General features: G+C 40.3%; 1 protein-coding gene across 3 annotated transcripts in view; it reads left to right on the forward strand.

Annotated features, from left to right (window-relative positions):
• IMPG1 (interphotoreceptor matrix proteoglycan 1) overlaps positions 1-24,068 on the forward strand; it is a 261,526-nt gene that overhangs the window by 111,281 nt on the left and 126,177 nt on the right. For 2 of the 3 annotated variants that reach the window (XM_075268295.1, XM_075268297.1), the window contains exons 9-10: positions 10,033-10,053; positions 17,646-17,878. In XM_075268295.1, the coding sequence (XP_075124396.1) occupies positions 10,033-10,053; positions 17,646-17,878 (254 nt within the window). The remainder of the gene's footprint in view (positions 1-10,032; positions 10,054-17,645; positions 17,879-24,068) is intronic. The other variant, XM_075268296.1, reaches the window with a different exon arrangement.

Genomic DNA, 24,068 nt, shown 5'->3' on the forward strand with positions numbered 1-24,068 from the left:
ACACTATAAAAGATAAAACAGGCAGAAGTTGGTCATAGTACAGTATTTCTGCAAAAAATAAATTTGACTGGTACCAGCAAAACAATAGCTGTGGGGACTAGAGATGAGCGAACAGTGAAATGTTCAAAGTTCAATTCGAGTAGCCGCTCAATACTCGAATGTTCGATTGAACATCGAACCCCATTATAGTCTATTGGGAATAAATACTTGTTTAGGGGGAAACCACTATTCGACTCAGGAGGGTCACCAAGTCCACTATGACACCCCAGGAAATGATTCCAATACCCTGGAATGACACTGGGACAGCAGGGGAAGCATGTCTGAGGGCATCTAACATGCCCAAGTCATTGTATTACATCGGGATCCCTGTCAACTTGCGATATGCGGGAGCTGAATTTTTCCCATAGGAATGCATTGACCAGCGTTAATTGGCTGAATGCCATACAGAGTGCAGCATTCGGCCAATTAATGCTGGTTCTGCCGGAGGCTCATCTGTGAGGAGGCGAAGTCTAAGATCGGATCAGAATGGAGACTGCTGTGAACCGATCTTAGACTTCGCCTCCTCCAGCAGAACCAGCATTGATTGGCCAAATGCTGTACTTTGTATGGTATTTGGTCAATCAACACTGGTCAATGCATTCCTATGCCGAGATGTAGCAGTGCTGGCCATGCACTCAGCTCGACTACACTGGAGATGTGAACCCTGCTGCACACTCAGCTCTGCTGCATCAGAGATGTAGCAGAGCTGAATGCGTGCTGAACCCTTTTGCACACTCAGCTCTGCTGCATCAGAGATATGCTGAAACCTGCTGCACACTCAGCTTTGCTGCATCAGAGATGCGCTGAACCCTGCTGCATACTCAGCTCTGCTGCATCAGAGATGTAGCAGAGCTGAGTGTGCAGCAGGGTTCAGCGCACACTCAGCTCTGCTTCATCTCCGGTGTAGCAGTGCTGAGCGCACGGCCAGCACTGTTACATCTCGGCATAGGAATGCATTCACCAGCGTTGATTGGCCGAATGCCAAACAGAGTACAGCATTCGGCCAATCAACGCTGGTTCTGCCGGAGGAGGCGGAGTCTAAGATCGGTCCACAGCAGTGTCCATTCTGGTCCGATCTTAGACTCTGCCTCCTTACAGACGAGCCTCCAGCAGAACCAGCGTTGATTGGTGGAATGCTGTACTCTGTATGGCATTTGACCAACCAACACTGGTCAATGCATTCCTATGGGAAAAAGTCAGCTCCGGCATATCGTAAGCTGACAGGGATCCCGACCAGATAGAGCCCCAAAGAGCTGTGTGAGTGACATTCCCACCTAAATAAAGGTAATCCCTAGCTAACCCTGCCAGTACATCTATCCCTGTCTCACAGTCACATAGTTCACAGTCTCATATGAACCGGATATTAAATCCACTATTTGTATAAATTGAAGGTCACCTGAATTAGCCAGCCAATTACTTTTTCACATTTTTTTTTCGATGCTTCCGTTGTCGTAGCACCTGTCCCACCTCCCCTGCGCGGGTATTGGTGCAAAAAAAGCGCCAGGGAAGGTGGGAGTGGAATCAAATTTTTATTGAGTTTGCCACCTGGTGTTTGACTCGAATCGAACATCTCGAACAGCCTGATATATGATTGAACATGTACTCGATCGAACGCTGTTCGCTCATCTCTAGTAAGGACCATTATAACATGGGTAGGGGCCACTGGATACCATTATAATATATGGTATCCAGGGCCACTGGACCATAGGACTGTGGAGGAAACTAAGAGTGCATGGAGATTTCCTGTCAGTGGTAGGTGATGGTTAAGATGCATAAGAATTTTGATATGTGATGGGTGGTTGAGTCAGATTTGTAAGATGTGGGACAGCTTAAACTACATCAGAATTGCACTGGATAAAATGCCATTTTTGATAGTTTTTTGATGAGGTGTTTTAATTTTACAAGTGATACACATTTATTTAACATGTTTCCGCTGTAGACTTGAAAAATCCACGTCAAAACCGCCATTTTTTTTGTCTTCTGGTTAAAATTATTTAGTAAGGCTAAATTCACACAGGGTTTTTTGCTCAGGATTTTGAAGCCATATCCAACTCAAAATCCTGACCAAAAAAGACGGCTCCCATTGAAATCAATGGGAGCCGGTCAGTTCTTTTTTCCAGCAGCTGTTTCTTCCAGCTCCCAGAAAAAAAGAAGCAACATGCTCATTCTTCAGGCCGATTCAGCCTGAAAATACTTCCTCCTCCCGACTAGGCCCATTCATTGGTCCTAATCCAGAGCGGAGTATGCAACTGGATGCCGGTGCAGTGCACCGGCATTCAGTCATGTCTGCCCGTTTTTTGGTCCAGAATCTGAGGTGGCCTCCGCCTCAGGTTCCGGACCAAAAAAACCCAAGTGCACTTACCCAAAGGGTAAAAAATTCCAATCTGAAAAGTTTGGAAAATACTGCTCCAAGTTTATCATGGGTAGGGTATTTAGTATGTTTTTGTATTTTTTAACCTCTTGTAAATCTTTAGTGTTCTTTGGATTTACATAGCACCATGATTTTTATATATTTTACTATGTTCTGTTGTTATTTGCCTTCTTTTGACGTACTTTCCTTTTTGAGCTAAGATGAGAAACATATTATGTTTGATTTGTATGTTTTTACCTTGACACATTGATATAGCAGGTGCAATTGAAAGCAATAGCAAATGAGTAATGGTTTATATAAATCATTTGTCAATATGCAGATGGAAAGCAGAGTATTTCCATCTGGAGCTATCACCTTTTATAAGTCACTAACATGTTGATGTGACCCAGCTGTGTATTGATTCTAACTCTGTGTTCTCAGAATATTCATTTTATCAATAGCCCTTACAGCTCCACTGAATATTTTTATTATATAACATCTACCAAACCAAATGCACTGTATTCGAACAGCAATTGTTTCTATTTATCCGTTATTGAAAATAAAGCCCTCAAATGGTAGCAAATATTACACCTGAGCAGTGGTGTAACTACCGCCATAGCAGTCATAGTGGATGCAATGGGGCCCATGACCTTAGGGAGCCTGGAGGGACCATGTTCCTTTTTTTTTTTGCTAAATAGGCTGTTACCTGCTGGAGTAACCCAAGTAGATTACAGCCTCTGTTTACTTACCAATCCCTGTCCCTGCTCACAGCCACCTTCGTTTCCCATTCTGCCCTCCAGGGGGCCCTGTATGTCCTACATATCACATCGCTGATGTTAAACATTGCACAGAGCCTCCTGGAGGAGAGATGGGGAAGTGGAGGCAGGCGTAAGCAGGAGCAAAGATCGGTAAATAAGGCCGCGGCTGCACAACAAGAGTATTTGTTGGGCGAACCCTGCGAGACTTGTCTCATGAGGTTCGTCTGGCAGCTCTGTTCAGACCAAATATGTCAGAACTAAAACTGCTATTAATATACTGTCTGGTCTCTTCATAACCCAGAGTATAATGATCGGAGGCCAACGAGAGGTGAGCAAACATAAAAAACAGTGTCACTTACCCCCTGGGTTCCCCTACATTTCACAGAGAATAGGTTCCCGAATCAGAAAAATAATAATGAAACATAACTTTTATTCATTATATTAATAAAATCTCAATTGAGATGTCAAACATCAACTAAAAATGAGATTTTATTAATATAATGAATAAAAGTTATGTTTCATTATTATTTTTCTGACTTGGGAAGCTGTTCTCTGTGAAGTTCATGACAATGGACCATCAAAATAAGAGTCAGGAGAATAGCCCCCATTTACTGACAGTGAAACTAATACTGCCATGTGACGTCTGTTAAAAACAGACGTCACACGGACAGTTTTCACTGTCATATGAATGTAGCCTTACCCTGCATAATTCTATGTGTTCTGCTGCAGTGTTCTGGAACAATATATTCTTCATCTGATTTTACAGATCAAGGTCTGTACCGCACTAAACAGGCAAGGACTTCTTAAATATAAGAGCGCAATAAACAGCAACGTTTTGAAAGTATCTATGGGTTGTGATACAGGTTCTAAAGCAAAATGTTCACAAAGTGGCTAATTTTCATGTAGTTTCCCTTTACCGTACAGTTAAATTCTATTTTCTATACAGTGAATAGTTATTTGAACTGTATATGATGAAGTATAAGCAGTTGCATGCTCTCTAATCTCCCTTTATTGCACTAAAGATTGCAATCCAATCTACATAGACGAAGAAAAGTAAAGTAAACCTCCTCAAACATTGTATTTATGGAATAGGCTTTGGTTTCTAAACATTATCATAATAACTACAATCCGAGTGAAAATTATTAATGTACTTAAATTAGAGCCCTTTCTCACGAGTCCTGCCCATGGAAAATGGTCTGTGTATGGGCTGTATTTCCCAGACTAAGGCTTGGTTCACACTGGCGCTCGGTTTCCATTTGGGGATTCTGTCCCCCATTCCACTTGAAAAATGCAGAGAAAAGTCCTGCTTGCATGATCCCATTATAGTCTATGGAGTCCGCAAGCAGACACAAAAAAAACGGAATCCCGCTAGTGTGAACCTAACATAAACTTAGCCATGTGCATAGCAATCACTACATCATAGTCACTAAAACATTAATGCAAATTTTAAGGCATGTTACAGATTTTCAAATCTGCAGAACATTCTTGATATAGTAAATTTCTCTCTTTAAGATTTTTGCTTTTTCAGCTATGCAGATATAATTGCAACTCAGGACTTGTCAGCAAAGGTTTAACAACCCTTTGGTATTATAGACAGGGCAAAGCAAGGGAGGCTCCTATGCAACTCATGGAGAAACATGGCTGAGTTTTTGGAACACATAGAGAAGATTTCTTTACACATTTCTAAGTGTTCACTGTAATATAACCATAACTATATATAACAAAAGGGAAGGTTGTTTTGGAAATTAGTATTTTTTGTACATTTTCTAAGTTTGGTGTTTCTTTAACCCCTTAACCCTGTTCTGAGCATTAATAACCAAACATCTTTTGCATATTTCCATTGTTGTATGCCAAGAGCCATACTTTTTTTCTTTTTTTTTTTTTTCAATAATGTAACTATATGTGGGCTTGTTTATTGCAGGACAAGTTGTAGTGTTTAATGGGTTACCTGTTAATGTTTTGGGTTACCACTGGTTCACATTAGCGTATGTATTCCGTCCGGTTGGAGTCCGCATGGAGACGTTCCGGATGGAATACAATTGCAATTGCAAGCGCTGTGCTGTAAAAACACACGGACCCCATAGACTATAATGGAGTCCATGTGCTTGCTGTGCACTGCCCGCATGAATCATTAGTTCATTTTTGTAGATTTTGCTGAAAAGCATTAGATCAATGTATAAGATTTTTTTTTTTCTCTATAAGTGTGTCACTATTTTGAACTTTTTTTTAATGAAATTTTAATTATTTTTTGACTATTTTATAGTCCCTCTAGAGGACTTGAACTTGTGATCTTTTGATTGTTAGTATAAAAAATTGCACTACTTATGTAGTGCAATACATTATGTCAGTGTTTCCCAACTTTTTCTGTTACCTGATTTAAAATTTTTAAATAAAATCATCAGGGCAACTCTAACAAATAAATTTAGCAAATACAAAAACGCTTACTAAGGGTGCAGATAATGATGCATGAATGTGTGCAGTCATATTCTCAAGCAGAGTGTTGCAACCCCCCTAGGAGATTTCCAACTCACTCCTGTTGAGATTTACTGTATTATTCTGTCAGTATGAAACTGACAGGCAGTCTGTTAGGCCATGTCAGAGGCACGGCCTATTAGAACTGTACTAAGGTCAGACCTGTGGGCTTTCATTAGGCCCTCATTTGCCATGTAACACCATCAGGACCCCAGAAATGTGGGTTTTTTGGGGTGTGTCAATGCCTGATGGGGAATTCCTTCTGGGGCCTTTTAAAGAGGATTTTTCAAGTCACAAGCATTCCTGACAGTTTAGCTGGGCTGTGAGGAATGTTCCCCCCCCCCCAATTAGTACATTATAGCTTACGTCCATAGCCCTGTATGGTCAGAGGGGGTGTTCCTTACTGCCCAGCGCTGATGCTAAGCTGTGAGGAAAGCCCCCTCTGACTGTACTCATCCATAGACTAGTACTGGGGGGCATTCTTCACAGCTTAGCATCATCGCTGGTTGGTAAGTAATGCCCCCTCTGACAATACAGGGCTATGGACAAGTACTGTCGGGGGGGGGGGGGGGGCTCCCTCACAGCCCAGCTAGACTGTCAAGAATACCATTCTAAAAGTGGGCAGAGGACAGTAATGGCACCGATATCTCCAGCCCCGGAGCATATAACGGGAAAGCTGACAGTGTGCTGAATTCAGCGCACTGTCGGCTTTCTAGTGGTCCATAAAACCAAATGTGACCACAGCATTTAAAGGGTTAAAAGCACTGGATATGAGGCTTTCCAATCCTGGGTATTAAGAGCAGCAGCCCAGCTGTGAGTATACTGCCCAGCTGTGAGTATACAGCCCAGCACCCACTTCAAACAGTGCAGGAAAGCCCATCGAGCTGTGATGTATATGGTGTAGAAAGTCATACAGGAAATCAAGAGGATTAAAGCAGACAAGGCCGGAGGACACGATGGGATAAGCGCAAGAGTTCTTAAAATGTGCAGTGACCAGCTGTGTGGTATTATTAAGCACATGTACAATATGAGTCTAAAGCTGGGAGTGGTACCTCAACTGTGGAAAACATCTTGTGTGGTACCAGTCCCAAAGAAACCCAACCCAATGGACTACAATGACTACCGACCTGTAGCACTGACATCCCACCTGATGAAGGTCCTAGAGAGACTGGTCCTGACACACCCACGCCCCCTAGTGAGCTCTCTCTGGACCTCCTCCAGTTTGCCTATTGGGCGGGCATTGGGGTAGATGACGCCATCATCCACCTTCTTCACAAAGCTCTCTCTCACCTGGAGAAACCCGGGAACACTGTGAGAATAATGTTCTTTGATTTCTCCAGTGCTTTCAACAACATTCAGCCAGAGCTACTGAGGGAGAAGCTGAACCTTGGTGGTGTGGACCATCACCTGTCCAATTGGATCCTAGACTACCTGACAAACCGCCCTCAGTATGTGAGAGCCCGGGACTGTGTGTCTGACACTGTGATCTGTAGTACGGGGGCACCACAAGGTACAGTTCTTGCCCCATTCCTCTTCATACTGTACACTGCTGACTTTAGGCACAACTCCTCCAGCTGTTACTTACAGAAGTACTCTGATGACTCTGCTATAGTCGGCCTTATCACTGATGGCGACGATAGCGAATACAGAGACATAAACCAGGATTTTGCTGAATGGTGCCAGCAGAACCATCTCAGGATTAATGCTGGGAAGACCAAGGAGATGGTGGTGGACTTTGGGAAACGGAGGAGTGCTCCGACCCCGGTGGCAATCCAGGGGACATGCATTGAGATAGTCAGGACCTATAAGTATCTGAGTGTGCTCCTCAATAATAAACTAGACTGGGCTGATCACCTGGAGGCGCTGCACAGAAAGGGCCACAGCAGACTCTACCTGCTCAGGAGGCTGAGGGCCTTCAGAGTCCAGGGGACACTTCTTAGGGCCTTTTTCAACTCGGTGGTTGCTTCAGCTATCTTTTTCAGTGTAGCCTGCTGGGGGAGCAGTATATCAACCAGGGACAGAAATAGACTTGACAGGCTGATCAGAAGGGCCATCTCTGTCCTGGGGAGCCCCCTGGACCCAGTACAGGTGGTGGGTGACAAACGGATACTGTCTGTGGTGACCTACATGCGGGAGAACAAATCCCACCCCCTGTATGGGACCCTGATGGGACTTGGAAGCACTGTAAGTGACTGTCTGCTTCACCCCAAGTGTGAGAAGGAGCGCTATCGCAAGTCCTTCCTTCCAACCGTGATCAGGCTGTATAATCTACATCAGACCAAGCGAAGATCACTCCGCACAGACAACTAAATGACTATGAATGTCCTCCTTCTTTCTTCTTTGTTCCTTAGCTGCTATGGACTCCTAGTATATCTTTCTCAGCATATGTGTGTCTACTTCTGTAATATATTACTGTGTATTATCCTGTATCTGTATTACTTTGCAGCTGTAACATACTGAAAGTCCCACACTGTGGGACTATTAAAGGATTATCTTATCTTATCTTATCTTATAAAGCCTGTTAGTGATCAACAAAGAAAGTCTTTTGGTCAGTCACTGAGGTTTTACGCAACTATACATTTACCGATGACTTTGACCTGTATGTTTCTCAGAGAGAGAAACTTTTACTTTTGAGAATCAAAAATTACAGTATCTCTCTTACCAGTATGACACTATCAGTACTTGGAAAAAATACACTCAGTTGCTAAATATGACAAGTAAAATACCACAGAAAATTCAATCTAATTTCATATTCTTACAATGTTGATGGTATGTACAAAAGTTCATCCATAAAATAACTAACAAGCTCTGTTAAATTATTTAGGTCATTGTAATTGGAAAGCAATTTTAATGAGCTCCCAAATCAAAAATGTGATCTACACCTCATAAAAATGTTTTATGTACTTAACATCCCATGGGAAAGTAGATGTCCTGTTCCAAGGGAGCATTAATATGCATGTCTGAGTGATTTGTCTCCTCGCCAATAACACTCTAATTAATATCTCGTACCAGCATGACATCCAATAGTATCCTCCTATTATAGCTTGTAAGTCGTGTGGTGAAGACACTGCTTGCTTTGCGATATTATAATGATGAAACTTACATAATTATGTATTTCATATGTAACATGTTTTACTACAGTTTACTCTTTTAATCTGCTTATGTAAAATGTAATTTACAACCAAACCATGTAATTGGACATATATTACTGAAGCAGAAGTTAAAGGGGTTTTCCAGGACTTTTAGGTCCCTTACGTTAGGTCATCATTTGAAATTCCATGCTGGTCCAACATCCAAGACTCCCATGTATCATGTAAGGTCACATTCATTGGTCACATGGCTTGATCACAGCTCAATTTATTCAGTGAAATATTGACATTATTCTTTTTCGCTATGTTCACATCAGCCTTGTGTAATCCATTGTCCTGGTCCATTGGAGGATCAGAACAATAGACAAGTGGACTGCTAAAACATCAAACAATAAGAGTGCCCAGAGGATCCCATCGACTACAATGGGATCTGTTGGGTGCCTGTTTTTTTTAAACTAAAACCACCGAACAAAAAAGTTGGACGTGCAGCACTTTTTTGTCTAGTGATTTTCAACGCATGTTGTGAAGGAGTATCCAAGCAGATGTGAACCCAGCCTTAGTTGTGGCAGCCAATTTACTAAAGATACTACAGAAAGTATAACTGTAATGGTTTTGATTATTGAATTAATTTCTCAGAAGCTGATGGTAAAATTGTCACCATGTTAAATGGTGTTCTAATGTGTGGCCAATTTTGGGCCTTAAGATTTCTTGAAATTTTGTTGAAGCGAAAAGAGGTTCACATAACACTGATAGCGATCTGTGCAGACATTACTGCAAAGGAGCAAAGGCAAAATTCTTATATATAGTATATGCTCTGAATCTTCCCCCGTTCTATGCTCCTGTCTGACATTACCCATCAGACAATACAAGCCTGAATAGTATATCGGGCACCAAAACAAACACGACTTGTTGCTTGAGAATAGTGGGAGGTGTACTGTACTGGAATCAGTGGGATGGCACCTATTAAGAGATGCTAAGAAGAGGAGATGGTGAAGGCGCTGAAAAGTCCACTTTAACTTCAGAGTACACTGTTATATCTCTAATAAAGTGAATTGAAATTTACCTTCATGTCTTCGTTGCAGTCCCTTCCTGTTTACAAATAAGGACATCTGGGTCGTGTATCATTGTGATAGACTAAAAAATAAGCTTGTTGGGCTTCCTATTATTGTTATTATTTTAAATATTTAAGTTTTAAAGGTGAACTCTAGCTATGAAGAAATGTTTTAAGAGTTGCTTTAATCTTCTAGAAGTGTAAACCCTGTTATAGTAAAATGCTGTGATTAAAAAGTATTGTTTTCTCTTCTCTTTATGCTGGAAAACCAAGACAGAAGAAGGAGAAAGACGGGTAATTTCATTTTACATAAACTTTTAAACTTGTGTTTTGCCAGATATGAAATGCAAAATACCTTAAATGCAGATGTGATTGATGAAGGTCTTACATCTGAGATCCCCACCGATCAGCTGTCTGAAGATCCATAAATAATGCGGCCTCTTCCAATGTCAATAATGTTGCATTCATCAGTCACGTGCTACTGCAGCAGCTCAGCTGCAAAGGGGTTGAGCGGAAATACCAAGACACAACCACTATGATATGCACTATGCTTGGTGTTCAGCGAAGAGGCTGCAGGGCTCACCCAAGTGTTGATTCCTCTTCAACCAGCTGATTGGTGCGAGTCCTGCGTGTTAGACCCCTACCTATTACATATTGATGACCTATCATGAAGAAAAATCATCAATATGCATTGATATTAATATCATAACAAATTAAATACATTTTCCACCTATACGCACAAAGAAAAGGTTATTTAATCATTGAAATGCATTTTCATGCTTCCAACATAATCTTATATTAACTATATACCTGGTTAAACACTTTCAGGTTCCATGCTATTAGCCAGAAATTAAAAAGCTCTAGCACAGGTATCAAGAAGACATGCAGCTTATGGTCCATATAATTCATAAAAATACATTAAGGGAAAGAAACAATTAAACCACAGCTGTTTTAATAAGTTATTATATTTCACAAGAGTCCCATTAGTTGATATGAAAAGATTGTTTTAAGCTATTTAAATTTTATCCTTGACCTCTGCATTTTCCTTGTCTTAGCAATCATTTATGTGGACTTACATCCCCTGCACTAAAATGTTTTCTATTTTCACTTGAGTATTTGTGAGTAAAATAACCACAGCCTAAAATAACCTTAAATGGACCTTTTGCCACTTCCACCAGGTCCAGTTTTTGCATAATTCAATAAGTGTAGCTCTATTGATTCCAACACAGGTGGAATTGTTTCTCTAGCCCCTGCCATCCCTGAGCAATCAGCGCCGTTAGTATGAGACCCCAATATTCTAATTCTGATTTTAGCCTACTGCAGCTTAGATCGCCCATGTAACAGTAGAGAAGCTAATTAGCATATTGTCCACCACCAGCACTGACTGCTCATGAACAATGATTTTTCATACTGGTGAAGGAATGTAGCACTGCTACCTTGCAAGTAATAGGACTTGCACAGTGCGCCATCCACTGTATAGTGGTAGTTCTGGGTAATTTTATCGCCAAAAGGTCCTAACTTTTCAAATATCATTAATCACCATAATATAACACCATAGACATCCCTCTAATCTCATATAAAGTTCAAAGCAATCATTAGCAGGTTTTTACCCAATCTCGTTGAGTGTGTACACAGTATATGCTTTTATACGCAGGACCAGTAACGGAGTACTCACAATAATGCTTTGTCCAGGAGTTTTTTCTCATGTGAACTGCCTCTATGCACGTTTCATGTTCTTCAGCAGGGTGCAGATGTGAAGGAGAGCTATGTGCTTTTGGAGTGCAGATTTAGATTGTTGACTTTTGGACGCAATGTCACATTTGCAGATAATATTGCCCTTACAAAATCGGGTCACATCATGGGGAATTCCAGTTTACTGGAATCTCCTGGACTCTGCAAAAATAACATGGCGTCCCTCTAAATCTATACTCCAATAGCTAAAAAGTGCAGTGCTCCAGCCCTGCTGTGTGCCAAAGCAGCAGTTTACACCTACATATATAACATTTTGTTTTTTTTCCTTGGGATAGCCCACCTAATAGTTTTAGGAGTGCATGTCTCTGACACAATGTGGGTACAACTTATTGGGAAGTGAAATTGCATATTTCTTTATAAATTAAAATGTTTACTTTATACATTAACTTTTGGGAAGCACTCTTACACACAAAATGATAATACCCTTTGAAGGGTGTAGTTTCTAGAATGGGGTTATTTTTGGGGAAGTTTCCATTGTCCTGGTATTTTAGAAGCTCTGTAAATGTGACTTGGCACTCGAAAACTATTTCCGTAAAATCTGCCCTCCAATAGCCAAATAGTGCTCTTTCCCTTCTGATCCCCGCCATGTACTGAGTACATGTACTGTACTGTGTAATGAACTTTGGGGAGCTTTATCTCCTTTATCCGTTTGTGAAAATGAAAATTTTAGGGCTAAATTGATTATTTTTTTTATTGTTTATTGGAAAAAAAGTATTTTTTCATTTGTGAAAATGAAAACTTTAGAGATAAAGTCATGTTTTAGTCATTTTTCATTTACACAACCCAATGATGAAAAAAAAATCTGTGAAACAATTGTAGGGTCAAAATGCTCACAATACTCCTTGATGAATTCTGTTAGGAGTGTAGTTTCTAAAATGGGGTCACTTTTGAGGGTTTCCATTGTTTTGGTACTCTAGGGTCTCTGCAAATGAGACATGGCACCTGAAAACTATTTCAGCAAAATCTTCTTTTCAAGCATCCAGTATAGTTCCTTCTCCCCGGTACTGCTGTATGCCCAAACATCAGTATCAAAACCCACATGTGGGGTATTTCTATGCTATGGAAAAATTGCATAACAAACTGTGAAATGCATTTAATCTTAATGTGTTAATTTTATGGCTAAATGTATAATATATTAGTGAAAAAAAATGAAATGTCTAAATTTCACCTCCATATTGTTTTAATTACCATGAAATGCTTAACAAATTACCAAAATGCTGTGTGTGTGTGTGTATATATATATATATATATATATATATATATATATATATATATATATATATATATATCTTTTTAAACCATTGATTTCAATGTGTTCCGCGCAGAAAACAGAACCCATTGAGGTCAATGGGAGTCTTTTTTATCAGTGCTGATTCTTTCGCAAGTTATCATGGCAGATTCCACGCCACTTTACTCACTTTACTCCATGTGAATGCCCCCATACTTGTAAGTCTTGTAACATCCAAAATAAATTAAAAGACAATTAAAAGGTGATGCCAATGGCAGAGATATGGTAGATAATACAGTCCTATGAAAAAGTTTGGGCACCCCTATTAATCTTAATCATTTTTAGTTCTAAATATTTTGGTGTTTATAACAGCCATTTCAGTTTGATATATCTAATAACTGATGGACACAGTAATATTTCAGGATTGAAATGAGGTTTATTGTACTAACAGAAAATGTGCAATATGCATTAAACCAAAATTTGACCGGTGCAAAAGTATGGGCACCTCAACAGAAAAGTGACATTAATATTTAGTAGATCCTCCTTTTGCAAAGATAACAGCCTCTAGTCGCTTCCTGTAGCTTTTAATCAGTTCCTGGATCCTGGATAAAGGTATTTTGGACAAACAATTCAAGTTCAGTTAAGTTAGATGGTCGCCGAGCATGGACAGCCCGCTTCAAATCATCCCACAGATGTTCAATGATATTCAGGTCTGGGGACTGGGATGGCCATTCCAGAACATTGTAATTGTTCCTCTGCATGAATGCCTGAGGATTTGGAGCGGTGTTTTGGATCATTGTCTTGCTGAAATATCCATCCCCGGCGTAACTTCAACTTCGTCACTGATTCTTGAACATTATTCTCAAGAATCTGCTGATACTGAGTGGAATCCATGCGACCCTCAACTTTAACAAGATTGCCGATGCCGGCATTGGCCACACAGCCCCAAAGCATGATGGAACCTCCACCAAATTTTACAGTGGGTAGCATGTGTTTTTCTTGGAATGCTGTTTCTTTTTGGACGCCATGCATAACGCCTTTTTTTATAACCAAACAACTCAATTTTTGTTTCCAAAATGAAGCTGCCTTGTCCAAATGTGCTTTTTCATACCTCAGGCAACTCTATTTGTGGCGTATGTGCAGAAACGGCTTCTTTCTCATCACTCTCCCATACAGCTTCTATTTGTGCAAAGTGCGCTGTATAGTTGACCGATGCACAGTGACACCATCTGAAGCAAGATGCTGCTGCATCTCTTTGGAGGTGGTCTGTGGATTGTCCTTGACTGTTCTCACCATTCTTCTTCCCTGCCTTTCTGATATTTTTCTTGGCCTGCCACTTCTGGGCTTAACAAGAACTGTCCCTGTGGTCTTCCATTTCCTTACTATGTTCCTCACAGTGGAAACTGACAGGTTAAATCTCTGAGACAACTTTTTGTATCCTTCCCCTGAACAACTATGTTGAACAATCTTTGTTTTCAGATCATTTGAGAGTTGTTTTGAGTAGCTCATGATGCCACTCTTCAGAGGAGATTCAAATAGGAGATCAACTTGCAATTGGCCACCTTAAATACCTTTTCTTATGATTGGATACATCTGGCTATGAAGTTCAAAGCTCACTGAGGTTACAAAACCAATTTTGTGCTTCAGTAAGTCAGTAAAAAGTAGTTAGGGGAATTCAAATCAATAAAATGATAAGGGTGCCCATACTTTTGCACTGGTCAAATTTTGGTTTAATGCATATTGCACATTTTCTGTTAGTACAATAAACCTCATTTCAATCCTGAAATATTACTGTGTCCATCAGTTATTAGATATATCAAACTGAAATGGCTGTTGCAAACACCAAAATATTTAGAACAAAAAATGATTAAGATTAATAGGGGTGCCCAAACTTTTTCATAGGACTGTATTTATTAATGTATCTTGAAAAATTGCAATTTTTTTTTTCCTCGAAATTGCGATCAAATTTCCTTTTTTTTTTATAGACAAATACAAAAATATTGATCAGGGTTTATCACTAACATGAAGTACAATGCTTCATGGAGAAACAATCTCAGTTAAAGTGTCTCAAAGTTATTGCCATATAAAGTGACACATCTCAATTCTGAAAAATGAAGCCTAGTGCTTAACACACTTTTTGTCCCATCCTTAAGGGGTTAATCTCAAAGGTCACCAAGGCTTCTTCACTGTAAGGACTGTGAATCTGTGCAATAGCCTACCCCAGGAGCTGGTCATAGCAGCAACAGCTGACAGATACAAAAAAAGGATTAGATGCCTTTTTAGAGCAAATAAGCATTGATGGTGATAGAAATACATAGACTGTCATGACATTTACCTTCCCATGGCTGAACTTGATGGACACATTTTTTTAAAACCATACTATGTAACCTCTTAGCTGTGCAAATTAAGATTGCATAAAATAAAAACACCACTATAATTACAGTAAAATATCTACTATCTGCCATTTCATAATTGTTTACCAAAATTATTTTTTTAATTGAAGTTGGCTCTCGATAACCAGCAAAGCTGAATGTAGCTCACTGTGAACTAAAGGCTGGGGACCTATGATTAGACAAAGCAGCAAATCCACACACTGTCGCTAATTAAAACTTAACATTTAATAAATATTATTTAAAATATATGTAAAAAAGGAAAGTGCTGTTTCAATTGTTTCCCACACTACTTATGGGATGTGTAAGTAGGAAGTGACATAAGTGACACAATCTAGGAAGAAAATATGTATCACGATCTAGAATGACAATATGTATCACAATAGTCAGTTAAACAACAAATATGAAACAATCTCACCATTTGTTGAAGGTAAGGAAGGAAGACATCAAGTGGGGACAGACATATCACAGGAGGATCCGTTCCCTGTTCTCAACCTGCCTATAGCCCTTAACCCCAATATGACTCCCGCTCTTACAAGGGCAGTCCCAAACTGTCCCTCTTAGTATACCCTAATAATCCCTAGTCCTAAGGGCTATCGGCAGGTTGAGAACAGGGATTGTTATACGGATCCTCCTATGATATGCCTGTCCCCACTAGATGTCTTCCTGCCTTACCTTCAACAAATGGTGAGACATTAGGGGCCCGGTGACAGCCGCTACCGCTGCTATCATTATACTTGGGGGTCTTTTCGGACCCCCGAGTATAATGATCGGCGGACCGGGAGAGGTAAGAAACATAAAAAAACACTGTTACTTACCTCTCCTCGATCCTGGCCAGGCCTCCTTCCTAGTTGTCTGACGTCTCTGACGTCACATGAACCCGGCCTGCATCCTGGGTCATGTGACGTCTTCCGGGAAGAAGGCCGGTCACGCGGCCGAAACGCGCGTCGGGTTGGGATCCCCCACAGACGTGGGCTCCTGTGAATCACTCTATAATGGGTAAGAGGTATATTTTTCTTGCGTCGGTATGCTACTGAGACGTATGTTATAGGTCCATGCTGGATATATACCCTATACTTGCCTTACATGAGTGATTATTTCACTCTGTGACAGAATGTTATAGTGTTGATAGCATATTTTTTCAATATTGAAATGCCCTTTCCCCTACTTCTGATTACGTTTATTTACTGTAAGATGGGGGAGGGCATATGACTGAACATATACAAGTTTAGTTATATCTGTATAGGCAATCAGCAACAACCTCAATGCCAAGACCTATATTTATTCTGTTTATGGTGATTTGACAGTTGCATGCCCGTTACTGTGGGTTGTCCGGTTCTTTTGAATTTTTGGTGTTCTGTGTCTTGTTCTTCATATTTTGTGTATATATGTTTTTTAATATGAATTTTTCATGAATAAAAAAACGTTTTTCATAATTATTGTTGTATATGTTGAATATTTCAACCTTTTGGGACTGTATGTCCTTCTTTCGTCTATACTCCGATTATTATACTCTGGGATCTGAAAAGATCCCAGTGTATAATAATTGTTTATGGGTGTCCACAGTGGGACATAATACTGTGTGCAGGGGACACTATTGGGGATAATACTGTGTGCAGGGGACACTATGGGACATAATACTGTGTGCAGGGGCCACTAAGGGACATAATACTGTGTGCAGGGGGCACTATTGGGGATAATACTGTGTGCAGGGGCCACTAAGGGACATAATACTGTGTGCAGGGGCCACTATGGGGGATAATACTGTGTGCAGGGGCCACTATGGGGGATAATACTGTGTGCAGGGGCCACTATGGGGGATAATACTGTGTGCAGGGGCCACTATGGGGGATAATACTGTGTGAAGGGGCCACTATGGGGCATAATAGAGTGCGCAGGAATGCGTAGGAGGGGGTCGGTCGAGGTCGTCGGTGTTGGTTGTGGGGGTGCCATGTCAAAAGTTCGCCATGGGGCCCCGCCATTCCTAGTTACGCCACTGACTATACATATTGTCATTCTAAATCGTGATACATATTGTCATCCTAGATTGTGTCACTTATGTCACTTCCTACTTACACATACCATAAGTAGTGTGGGAAACAATTGAAACAACACTTTCCTTTTTACATATAAATAATAATTATTAAAAGTTAAGTTTTAATTAGCAACAGTGTGTGGATTTGCTGAATTAATATCTGTTGTGATTTATGTACATGGGGCTCCCACCTAAGTGCATTTAGCTCATTTGTCATTGGCTGTCTATTTATTTTGACCTATGATTGAAACCATGGAATTTTATCCCATTCTTGCAATAAAATTCATAAGTCTATTTTCTCTTAAAGAATTTGTAACAATATGATGTCATTGTTTGTGCTCTGGTTGTTATTTAGAATATGTAATGTCTGCGTTTTCGCCCAGTCTTTGTTGTACTGGTTACAGTAGAACATTTGGGGAAGAGAGATAAGAGCTATTCAATGTAAAGCTAACTCAATATACTTGCTTTTTTCATGCCACAGATCTGATAGCATTGTAGTGCGCTATGCAGTGGTCTTTGAAAGAAGCAGCTCTGACTCTAAAAATAAACTTGATGAGACGCCTACTATCGCATCTAACAAAGTTGAAAACGGCAACAATGAAGAGGCAAAAGAAATGTCATACACTGTGATAGAACTACAGCAGATGGTTGCCATGGCACTCCATGATGATCGATCCCTGGCTGTGGACCTACAAACACTCATGTTTTCAGATGGTGAGTAAACAGATAGATGGGAATCTTTCCTGTCTGCAAAATATGCAATCATTTTCTTAAGGAAAAAAAAACAACAACAAAAACAGTTTCCCAAGATCTTCCTTTCAGATATATTATTGCCACTTGTTTATTATATTGTGTGGAAAACCAAAATGATCAATCCTGTTTGACAAAGAGATTGGGATATATTTGTGGTGTAACTCATGGCAAACCTGGCAAAACTGACATGCCTGGCTCACATACAGAAAACTCCATACACATGGCACATGTTTGGTGACAAAAATGTGATTTTCATGCCTTGTATGTCAGTAAGGTCTCATTCACACAACTGTGTGCTTTGTCATTGTGCTAGCCATGTTTTGATTGGCTAGCACATTGACCCATTATTTTCTTATTGCACCATACACACCCCAAACACACAACCATGTACTATCATGGGGCTGTGAGGGGGGAGGGGGCCATGATCCCAGAGGCATAACTCAGGACAGGTCGTATTCCTGTCCAATTTGCAGCTCAGGCTCCTTAATGAAATGTATAGGTCTGACGGTGGCATACAGATATCATCCATGTGCCATCTGTGCCATTTTCCCACTGACCTGTACATGCACAAATCAGCCCAATTGTTTTTATTAAATATATATATATATATATATATATATATATATATATATATATATTTACAGCAATTATAGTCTTGAAGTTCCTTGGCATTCGTTTGCTTAGGTGAACTGCAGAAATTTATTTATCTCACAAGTTGGCATTGTTAGGGGCACAAGACCCCTGACGTATGTTGAAGTAGGTCTAATTTATATATGCAGGCCTGGAGAAGTCACCCCCATCACCAGGCCTGGAGAAGTCACACACACAGCTGGTAGTGTATTAAGTGAGTTCTAATTTTAATGGTAGGAAAAGGTAGTTTAAATACAATACAGACAAAAGCAGGTTGGACTATAACATAACATGGTTGGCATAACATGATTGGTTGTAGAGTTGTAACATAAACCTAGCCTGTGACTATTGGCTAAGGCCTACTGTATTCTCCATCTCATTATTACTATCCAAACTGGGATGGACTTTCTCATGAAACAAAGTCTAGATGCATATATCATGGCAAGAGAGATAATTAATGATCAATAGGCTGGTCAGACCACTCCAGCCTTGGGGCTAATGATCAATAGGCTATAGAACCTGTTTCTACACACCCAGTACATCTTCAAAGCTGAGGCCCTAAACACTCATCTTGGACTCTCTTCTTTGATCTTTTGTATACAGCCATACGAACAATGCCCATTCCCAGCCTGACTGTCTCCATTTTCTGTAAGATGGTATAGATTTGTGTATAGTATCAACAAATACACAGCACATGGCCAGTTTAACCGCTTCCTTGTAGAACAGACAGCTGATCTCTGAGACAGAGAGTGAGATAGAGAGATATATAGAGGTATAATGAGAATACCAGCATAAGCCCCCACCTTTTTATACTTAATTTTTCCAAAGATATTGTTGTCCCCCCACAGCGTGTTGGGTAATTTCTAGATCTGGTAAATGCCCTGGGCTATCCATTATAGGCATGGTATATCTGACTGCTTCTTTCTTAAGTAGGTCTTGTATAATTAATAGCAGTCTTGTTGTTGTTTATAATTGGCTCCAATCAATCTGTGTATGGTGTAACCTTGCAAAATGGAGTGATAGCAACCCAATTTACCCTGTAAAAATGTTCTAATTTATCAGGGTTGCTGTACCATCACATCTAATCCACAGTGGTTGGCATCTTCTTTTTGTACTTCTTGAAGTGAAATTTCTCACCTCATCAAATAAAATCCAAAAGCCTAAAAGATTTTAATCGCTGCCAGTTTGGGGATTTTCTTAACAAAGGCAATTATTTCTAATACCCTGGGTGGGTTTTGGTACAAAAAAGTCCAAGGCATGATTCATCAGCAACATTATTTTTGGCAACAAATTCCCTTATTTTCAGATATTACAGTCTTTCAAACCTTTCGCATGTTTTTGTTAAGGTGAACTAGATAGATATCTCTGGAAACATCCTGGTGCATATCCAATAAGTTATATTGGCTTTTTGTGTACGTATCAGATCTGCTAAATGTTCTAGACAATTTATTAATGTCTCCATATATCTGACAGATTTTTTTCTTAAAGGGGTTTGATACCAGGCACTCCCATGCAATAGCTGAATGGAGCAGAAAGCAGAGAATGGGAGCAATCGTCTGGTATAGACACTACACAAAGAGCAGAGCTGTCTGTTTCCTGTTTCATTTCCTTTGGGTCTCCTGCTGAGAATAGCGGATTGGTGGGAGTCCCAGGTGTTGGACCTCCACACATGAGATATTGTGATAGGTTATTACTATTTTTAGCCCGGCAAACCTCTTTTGGTTAAAGCCCCACTTTGCGAAAACACAATGTTTTGTCGTGGTAAAAAAGGCTGCGTTTTACTGTATCTGCAAAGTGGATGAGATTTGGCTACTCCCATCCACACATTGCAGGAAAAAAATCTGCAGCAGAAAAGCTGCGTTTTCAAACATGGCCATGTCAATTATACTTGCAGAAATGCTGGAATTTTCCATATAGGTATAATAGGGGCAGATAGGAAATCTCTGCAAAAATGGTATCAAAATCACTGCAGATAAAAACATGATGCGTGTTTTTAGCAGTTTTTCATAATATATTTTACATTATAAAATTCCCTCCATTTAAGATGTCCAGACAGGGAATATGCCCCTCCTTTTCTGGTTTATCAGCACCTCCATGCCATCAGATTTCAATCACAGTGGATGACAGATGGCATCACACAATCCCCCAGTATCTTCAGTTTGTTCTGTTTTTCACAGATGCTTTTTTCTCTGTGATCTAAACCTTTCTGTGCTGTTCTGAGAAGGGATGAGTATACACCTTTGTAATATATATTCAGTTTATTGGCAATAACAATACACTGATGAATTCACTAAGAAAGCTGTTTTCAAACATATTATTTTTGGTTATGGGAACACAACTGCTGTGAACTAATTGTTTTTTGATGATGTTAGTTTTTTAACATGATAACTTAAAGCATGCATCCAGTTATAAATATCTTTTAAGAAATGAATAGTGCAGGTGAATATAAGAACTGTGGAATATATCTTAGACTGGTTTCCTTCACTACTTATTAGACTGCTCTCCTCCTCATTTTCAATCAGAATGTTTGATTACTTATAGTCATGGCCGTAAGTGTGGGCACCCCTGAAATATTTCCAGAAAATATAGTATTTCTCCCAGAAAATTATTGCAATTACACGTGTTGTTATACACGTTTATTTCCTTTGTGTCTATTGGAACATCACAAAAAAACTGAGAGGAAAAAAGGCAAATTGGGCATAATTTCAAACAAAACTCCAAAAATGAGCAGGACAAAATTGTTGGCACATTTTCAAAATTGTGGGTAAATAACTCTTTCAAGCATGTGATGCTCATTCAAACTTACCTGTGGCAAGTAACAGGTGTGGGCAATATAAAGATGACACCTGAAACCAGATAATCAGGAGAAAAGTTGACTCAATCTTAGTATTGTGTCTGTGTGTGCCACGCTAAGCATGGAGAACAGAAAGAGGAGAAGAGACCTGTCTGAGGACTTAAGAACTAAAATTGTGGAAAAAATATGAACATCTCAAGATTATAAATCTATCTCCCAATATCTTGATGTTCCTTTGTCCACGGTGCACAACATAATCAAGAAGCTTACAATTCATTGCACTGTAGCTAATCTTTCTGCACATGGATGGAAGAGAAAAATTGATGAAAGGTTGCAACAGAGGATAGTCCAGATGATGGATAAGCAGTTCCAATCAATTATTTGTGATAGTTTCTGAAAATGGATCTATGTATGTCTATGTAGATATTCAAATCTGTGAGATTCAAGTTATTAGAGCCCTATTCACATAAATTGTTTTCCTTAGTAACTGTACTATAGACATAGACTATAGACATATATATATTTAGAACTTCAAAGCTATTAATGTTGTAGAATAAATTAGATAAAATTAGATTAAATTGGTGGTCACAAATGGTCAACTTGATAAAAATATGGCAGATTTGGGTCATTATTCATTGCTTATGGAATAAATATGTGACATTAATTGCTATTGGTTTTCAATATCAAGCAATTAAATGCCATGCATTTGTCAGTAACTGTGGCACCCATTATTTTAATAGGCCATGCTGTTATGTAAACACCTACTAAGTGGAATAATAAAAAATAATGTCTGGAACAGACAGGATGACTTTAAATATGAACAATATTTATTAAAAATAAAAACAACAACAGTTGCTACATATAATGACACATTATAAAAATTGTGGGTAGAACCAACCCAAAAACATATATGAACCAGGTGGTGGGAGGCAGGAATCAACCAATAAAGCACATATAAAAACCAAGCAGGGTGGAGTGCAACAAAAGAATAAACTACAAGGCACACTGTGTTAAATAAATGTTACAACATATACCAATGAAGTACAAAGATACATAATATAAAAAAAACACACCTGTGTCAGTAATGCAGTGAAGACAAACCAAAAACCAGGCAAGTAATGAGTGAAACAAATAAAAAATATAAATAAACCGTGCCTACCCACAGGACCTGGACTCCCGACGCGCGTTTCACCTCGCACAGGCTTCGTCAGGGGATGTTTTTACCCTGTAATAACGGACTTTATATAGTATCTAAGCTAATGCTTATTGGCCACTAATGCGTATCAATCATTGGTGTCAGCGGCGTTGCCGAATAGAATAGGAGTCCGCGCATGCGCGATAATCCAGAAGGATATCGCGAGAGTCTATAACATAACACCTCCATACGGAGGCCGAGTAAAGACCGAGGCGCATGCGCACACAGTGATCATAGGTGGCAGCGGCACTGCTGAATCAAAGAAGAGCGCGCACGCGCGATAATACAAGAAACATCGCGAGAAAGGTAAGTAATGAAGAAAAAGCTTCTACCCGCGGAGAATAAAGGACCAAGTAGCGCATGCGTGTGCAGACCAAGCTATACAGAATGAAGCATAACACAACTAGTATATATGTACCAAAAACGCATCTAAGTGATATCCTGGTGCAAAAGCATACTCAGTATGGATGACCATGGGTAAATTTTAAATGACAACCCAGATGGGGGGTTCCGTAAGAAGAATTCCTCTTTTGCCAATGGTGGAGCGGTAAGTAATCATTCTGACAATATGCAAATCATTAATCTTTCTGAACCTCCTCACCACGCCCTCTCTCTGTAGGTGTCCCCCAAGGCTCCGTCCTAGGACCCCTCCTATTCTCCATCTACACCCTTGGCCTGGGCCAACTCATAGAATCTCATGGCTTTCAGTACCACTGCTATGCCGACGACACCCAAATATATATCTCTGGACCAGACATTACCTCCCTGTTGGCCAGAATTCCAGATTGTTTAGCAGCCGTAGCCTCCTTCCTCTCCTCCCGCTTTCTCAAACTCAACATGGAGAAAACAGAGTTTATCATCTTCAGCCCATCCTGTATGGCCCCTCCACCTGACCCATCTATCAAAGTTAATGGAACCCCACTTACCCCTGTCCCACAGGCCCGATGCCTTGGGGTAACCCTGGACTCTGACCTATCCTTCAAACCACATATTCAAACCCTCAACACCTCTTGTCGCCTCCAGCTCAAGAACATCCACCGAATCCGCTCCTTCCTCACCCCAGAAACTACCAAGATGCTCGTCCAGGCCCTCATAATCTCCCGCTTAGACTACTGCAACACCCTTCTGCATGGACTCCCGGCAAACACCCTCGCCCCCCTCCAGTCCACCTTAAACTGTGCTGCTCGCTTAATCCACCTCACCCCCCGATCTTCATCGGCTGCTCCCCTCTGCCAGTCCCTCCACTGGTTACCCATAGCCCAGCGAATTGAGTTCAAGCTACTAACGCTAACATACAAAGCCATCCACAACCTGTCCCCTCCATATATCTCTGACCTCATCTCCCGCTACCTGCCCACACGTAACCTCAGATCCTCCAACGACCTCCTACTCCGCTCTGCCCTCATCCGCTCCTCACACAACCGTCTCCAAGACTTCCCCCGTGCTTCCCCCATACTCTGGAACTCCTTACCACGACACATAAGACTGACCCCCACAATCACAGGATTCAAGAAGGCCCTGAAGACTCACCT

Source organism: Leptodactylus fuscus, chromosome 3 (genome assembly GCF_031893055.1).
Source record: "Leptodactylus fuscus isolate aLepFus1 chromosome 3, aLepFus1.hap2, whole genome shotgun sequence".
NCBI classification, from domain to species: Eukaryota; Metazoa; Chordata; class Amphibia; order Anura; family Leptodactylidae; genus Leptodactylus; species Leptodactylus fuscus.